Consider the following 6626-nt stretch of genomic DNA (forward strand, 5'->3'; position numbering starts at 1 on the left):
TAGAGCATTTTTCTTGCACAAAGTTAATGAATAAAAAACAACCCCAAACTGAAGCAGCTGTAATTTGAATTAATATTATAGCCTACTAGTGGTAAGTTATATACTATTATATGAAATTATATTGAATATAGTAACAGAATGAATATATTAATATCAAACTTACAGTTTACTATTAAGTTAACAATGTACTTTTAACTTAATGTTATAATATTATACTAATCCAGTCATTTAGACTAGTTCCTCCTCCAGGTTGTATCTGTGCTACACCGCCTACACTACTTACGTTATTCATCACTCAGTTTATTCTCTTCATCTTTCTTCCCTCCTGCCCTATTTGAATTTTGTTGTATTGATCAATTGGTCGATGAAAGTTATCACACATATCATTGCAAGCTCACATTCTCTAGTTTAAACCAGCTAAAACACAAAATTACACTGTGTTTCACATGATTTCCTGTAATACTGCGTACATACACGTCATAGTTTATGTAAGTTTATGTTGCTTTTGGCAGGAAATCTGACCAGTCCTTCACATAGAAAACAATAGGCCTAAACAGGCTATTACAGGCAACTGAGAAAGTTGGTGAATGCCTCAATTTATAGGTGGCGTTACAACCTGATGACATATAGGCGATAAATATGTTATAAATATATTTACATTCCTTTTAAAACCTCAGAAATGTCAAGGTGTGTGGCTGATTTAATCAGTTACAGCTCAAAGTGGTGCGGCAGTAAAATATGTTGAAAAAGTCTTGAAAAGGTCTTAAAAAGGTATTGAATTTTACTGCAGGACTCCTGTATATACCCTGTAATACTTACTAGTATTGCTTTAAAGTTTAGGAAATGTGCTTTGGTGTAACTTCTCTCTGCGCTGTTTTTAATTCAGAGAAGCAGGAGGAACGGAAGGACCTGAGTCACCCTGTTCATGTGGACAACTGTTTGCTGGTTTCTGAGCTTAACGACTGTATCAAGGAACCTCCTGCGTACACAAACAGAGACTACAGGTGAGCACACACACACAGAAGTACACTACAGAGTTGATCTTTCAACCAGAGAACGCTGGTGATGATAACCCACAAAATATCCTAATGTCTCTCCCCCACAGTGCCATCCTTTATCTGAACGATGACTTTGAAGGAGGAGATTTCATCTTCACAGAGTTGGACGCTAAAACAGTCACGGTAAATATTCAGCTTTTCTTTCCATAACTTTCTTTCAACATGTGCATGACTTATAAATAAAACCAGTAAGAAATGTCGGGCTTCCCTGCTATTCAATGCTACATGTTCTATATTTTCACACTTCTCCAGGCTGAGGTGCGTCCACAGTGCGGCCGTGTGGTCGGGTTCGGAGCAGGGAAGGAAAACCCCCACGGTGTCAGAGCCGTCACCAAGGGTCAGAGGTGTGCTGTGGCACTGTGGTTCACCCAGGATCCTGCTCACGAGGAAAAGGTACGGTCCATCTCTGTAGACTAACGTCAGTGTAGGAATCGCTCTGCAATTCTACCAGCAGCATCTGTGAACTGCATAGCTCCTTTCTAATCGTCCGACCACTCAAAGCGCTTATGCACTATGTCACACCTCCTGAGCCACAGCCATTACATGTTTTCTGCAAATATCCAAGGAATCAAGTATTGCATATGTCAAGTATGAATGAGTGATATTCCTCCTCTGGTCTAGGCACTTTGATTCTTCATTGGCTTATTTTGCTTTCTTCTTTTCCTCAAATGTTTTTTTCTGTCCTGTAGGAGAGAATCCAAGCTCAGGATATGCTGAAGATGTTTTCTACCCCTGTGGATACAGAGTTTATCAAACAGGAGTCAGCTGACATCTCCGAGCCCCAACCATCAACCCCAGAACCTCCTGCTCAGGCTGACCAGGAAAAAGCCGACGATAAACAAGATAATAAACCAGCGGAGCAGAAGCTGGATGCACCAGCAGACACGCGGGCTGACAAACCAGCCGACTCGCTAAAGGACAAAGCAGAGGCCAAACTAGTCAGCAAAACAGCAACAGGCACTAAAGCCAAAGCTTCTCCTAAAGCAAAGACCAAGACAGCAGACAAAGGCAAATCTGCTGCTAAAAAAGATGGAAAACGGACTGTTGAAACACCGGCCAAGCAGGTAGGCGAAAAAGATGCAAAACCAGCAGCAAAAAAGACAAAAAAAGTTGCCGCCAAGAAGGACTCCAAAAAAACTAAAGCTGACACCATGTCGACCTCAGACTCTCAGAAGGGCAAGGAGGAGCTGTGATCCCGCAGCAGCTGTGACTCTGTTTTCTACAAGGTCTCCTCGGTGGGTGGTTGAATAAAACAGAGTGAAAGGTTCAGTTTGTTAAACCTCATTTGTCTTTTAATGAATTACTTATGGTGGAGGATGGTATCATAAGTGCTGTTTCACTGCAGTTGTCACTGAAGTCATTACTTGAGTACTTACCTTGTTAACTGTCTGCTAGAGTGCCCAAATCACTGTAACCATCTTTATTTGGCATCCAAAGCTCTGTCTCTGTATAGATACACATTTTCATCTTAGTTTCCAACCTGAATTTGTTTGTAGCTATTGTCTTTTATTTGTGATCTGACTTTGTGGAACCAAGCACAGGGGGGTTAATAATATTAGGGTATAATATGAGCAGAATATTGTTGTTGAGAACTTCAAATCAGCTGTGTGAATCAATTAAATAAAAGAGATGTTTCTAAATTGTGGCGAGTTCATTAAAAAAAAGAATGCAGTACTCCGAGCTTGCACTGGGTGTCAGGATGGAAGCATTGTTCAGTAATCTGTCACACACTCATTCAACAAACATAACAAGAAATCCTCAGGTAGTGATCTTCAAGATTTTGGGAAATTCTGCTGCTCTACTGCTGTGATTTGATTTCGACCTGAATAATTCAAAGCCCAAGAGCTCATTGCTCTACTGACTTCCTTGAAGTTCGACATATTTCAGGACTGTCATATTATAATTCCCAGAGCCTGCTTCTGAAAATGTGTGTCGTCCTACACTGATGTAACTGTTGTCTTTGCAGACACTGCTGTTGGGAATTCATTTAATTTGGATTTTTATTTTAACAAAATATATGTTCTCTCAGTCTCAACCATTAAGTTTTCCCAACAGATCCACAATTGAAGAAAGCTCATCAGTGATGTGGCAGAAAATAACAAAGTACATTTACTCAAGTACTGTACTTGTGTAAATTTTTTAGGTACTTGTACTTTACTTGAGTATTTCCATTATATACCACTTTATACTTCACTGCATTTTAGAGGGAAGTATTTAATACTTACTCACAACAACAATACAGTAGTAACTTGTTGCTTTGCAGAATAAGATTACACACAAAACATAATCAGTTTATAAAATATGATGCTTTGCTCTCAACTGAATCATCACCTCGACCACGAATGCTGCTTACCTTTTAATTCATCAATAGTAAATATCAACTCTAAGAGTCCATTCTGCATAATACATATTTTTAATTTTGATACTTAAAGAACTTAAAATGCTGCTTGAAGAAGCTTGTAGGTTTCCCTGTAGAGCTAGAACTACTGGACAGAATGTACAATTAATTTGTAGAGCACTTTTGTCACAGAGGGCTTCACATTAAAAAGCAAAAGACAATAATACAGACACAATAAAAGAGTAAAATATAAACTAAATGCAATTTAACCAAGCATGTCTAAGCAGTTCACCGCGGATATTTACAGGGTGTCCAAGGTGTTCACAGATGTAGTGCTGTTAAGCCGGAAGCAAAGGTAGGTGCAAAGGTAGGTGCAGCCCAGTCCTCGGTTCTTATCCTGCTTAACCCATCAGCTGCCTTTCACACAGTCAATCACAGGATCCTGCTATCCGCACTCTTGGCAATGGGCATCTGGGGCAAAGCACTTCTGTGTTTCGAATTCTACCTCCATGGGCGTTCCTCTCCCTCCCTCCCCTACAGGAGTGTCCCAAGGCTCGGTGCTAGGGCCCCTTCTCTTCTCAATTTACACCACCTCACTGGGTCTCGGCTTCTCTTACTCAGCTCTTCCTATCCTTCCCGCCATACGACCCCACCGAGCAGATCACGTACTGTCTCTCGGATATATCTGCATGGATGAAGACTTGCCACCTTCAACTGCTGCTTGTATGTTGCAGGGCTGCAGCTAACGATGATTTTACTCGAAGCTTCTACAGATTATTTCATCGATGCATCGTTTAAAAAGTACTTTCGCTTAGTGGTGGCAGAGAGGCCTTCTACACACATATACACACACAGTGCTATTATGGTAGCCCAAATAATAAGCACAAAGCAGAATTAGCCTAGTCATTCAGAGAGGAGTATAGGTAGGTAGGTAGGTAGATTTATTTTGTCACAATACAACAGGTTATAGTGTGAAGTGTAGAGGAGGTGTTCCACTGCTGCCATACATACTGTATGAAGTCAATGTATAGACTGGGTCAGTGTGTGTGAGAGACAAATGTTTGGTGAAAAATTCCTTTAACTCTGTTCAAACACTACATTCACAGCTGACGCAGAACCCTTACTCTGAAACACGTGTGCAATGCAATTCCACCAACACAAACCCACACACATACATAGTGTCCATATTAATACAGACACATGAACACAGGGATCCTGTCAAAGAAGTTCCATGTCGATTTAAGTTGAGAAAATGCCCAGTTTTAGTTTGATTGAGCTTGTAGTGTGATTTGTGTGAAAGGCAGATGGACTCAGCTGTCATGCATAAACCAACTCCCAACCTCCTACAGCACAGCCCCTCTGTGTGTGTGTGTGTGTGTGTGTGTGTGCGTGTGTGTGTGTTTGTGCGCGTGCGTGTGTGCTGTATACTGTCAGTGCTTTCTTTGTATCTTCTTACTCTTGTTTGATTGAAAGAGGGAGACACACACAGGCCACTTTGTTTTTCTGTGTATTCGTGGTCTATGGATTTGACCATTGTTTCTCTAAAGGAGGGTGTGTATGTGTGGGGTTTAGAGTACAGTAGACAACGGAGGTCTAGTCCGTGATTGGTACAGTCGTCTCTGACTGTTCTGCCAATAGCCAACACATTTCAATACATTTTCATATGTATCAGAAGGTTCTTATTTTTCCCCATTTAAACTCTACGAGTGCATTTCTATAGGCCTGTGTTTGTGTGTGTGTGTGCTTACCACATGGTCGGCCCTTGTTGCCATGGCGATGTGGTGGGCACGGAGACGGAGGTGGCAGGTTGGGGTCAGACACAGCAGGGCGCAGTTCTGAGATTAACTGTGACTGTGACTGTAGAGAGGAAAATAAAACAGCAGGCTCTGAAGGACTGACATGACCTCCGTCTCCCTGCTCCTCCGGCTACTGGCGGCACATCCAAAGGATACTTTTCATTGTCCCATATTTTGGCTTCAACTTTCAAGATCAGCCTTTCACTTATCCCTGTAAACCCTTGCTCAGCGCTCTGGGACATGTGTGTGTGTGTGTGGTTTTGTCCCGTTACTGAGAAGTCATGTACAGACACAACACACCCCCGAGGGAGTTTTTTTGTTGTTGTTTTAGCCCGTGAATAATTTAGTTTCAGACTCTGTACACAGGATAAGAGGTTGACGATGGATGGATGGATGGAGCCATTTCACTGCGCTATGTAGAGATATGCTGAGTATGTGACAAATAATCCTGAAACTTGAATATTTAGCTGACTGACCTAAATTTCATCAAATAGGTTCCCTGGAGGACTGTCAGGTGTTACAGTACAAGACAAGGTCAAACTGTAGCTGTCAGTTCCATTGCTGCTGCTGGTCAATCACAGCACTCTCCAGCCTCTTGTCTAAAACCAACCTTGTGTTAGCAGGACAGAGGGGTCCATTGTTTTGGTTTCTGTTCTGACGGATGCCTGGCCGATGACATCAGCTCCGCCATGAACCGTCTCCTTATCCTCCTATAGGACTGGGATCACAGCCGTGCCGGTCTGGGCTTGGAACCACTGCTGAGAGGGAAGCAGAGGTCCAGTACGATGCGGGGCATCGTATAGCAGTATAGGAAGTCAGATCAATACATAGAAACTTGCAGGAAAAGATTATTGTTTTGGTATCAGACTGGACTGCCAGTTAACTTTCATTTTTATTTAAGGTTTTTCTTGTTTAAAGGGGCTATGTAGTTTTTCATTGAAATCACTTCTTAATAAATCATATTTTGACTGCCTTATTGTCAGTGGGCTCTGGGATATGAGGCACAGTTACTATTCTGCTTTTAATGTGAAGGCACCGGGTCGGTATGTTGCCCTGTGCACGCTCCTGAACCTCTCTCCGACTATAGCAACAACACCGCAGCTAACGACACGCAGTCCACTAACACCATAAAACAACCGGCTCCCAGCACAACACAGACTCAACAACAAAGGTTTATGTGATGTGTATGCCTGTCAGGCCAAACGAAAATCAGATGTCGTCTTGTGAAAACAGTGAACATCTGAAAGGCTGGAGTCATGAGAGAGTCACGTTAGCTCGGTGGCTAACACCAAGCAGTTGCTAATGTTATCCGGTGCAATATATATAATATGCAATGTTATGGCTTTCCACATTACTTCACCAGCTAACGTGATCCACATTACTATCCTGTGTACTACCAGTATTATGTCATATGTTGATTTTAGCCTGCAAGAA

The 6626-nt window shown here is 41.9% G+C and overlaps 1 protein-coding gene across 1 annotated transcript in view; it reads left to right on the forward strand.

The window, feature by feature from the left end:
• Positions 1-2698, forward strand: part of p3h1 (prolyl 3-hydroxylase 1) — a 44852-nt gene extending 42154 nt beyond the window's left edge. Inside the window, exons 12-15 of the mRNA XM_046075244.1 lie at positions 887-1004; positions 1106-1181; positions 1311-1451; positions 1748-2698. Coding sequence (XP_045931200.1) covers positions 887-1004; positions 1106-1181; positions 1311-1451; positions 1748-2251 — 839 coding nt within the window. The 3' untranslated portion in view covers positions 2252-2698. The remainder of the gene's footprint in view (positions 1-886; positions 1005-1105; positions 1182-1310; positions 1452-1747) is intronic.
• The last annotated feature ends 3928 nt before the right edge of the window (positions 2699-6626 follow it).

This window comes from Micropterus dolomieu, linkage group LG18 (genome assembly GCF_021292245.1).
Source record: "Micropterus dolomieu isolate WLL.071019.BEF.003 ecotype Adirondacks linkage group LG18, ASM2129224v1, whole genome shotgun sequence".
NCBI lineage: Eukaryota > Metazoa > Chordata > Actinopteri > Centrarchiformes > Centrarchidae > Micropterus > Micropterus dolomieu.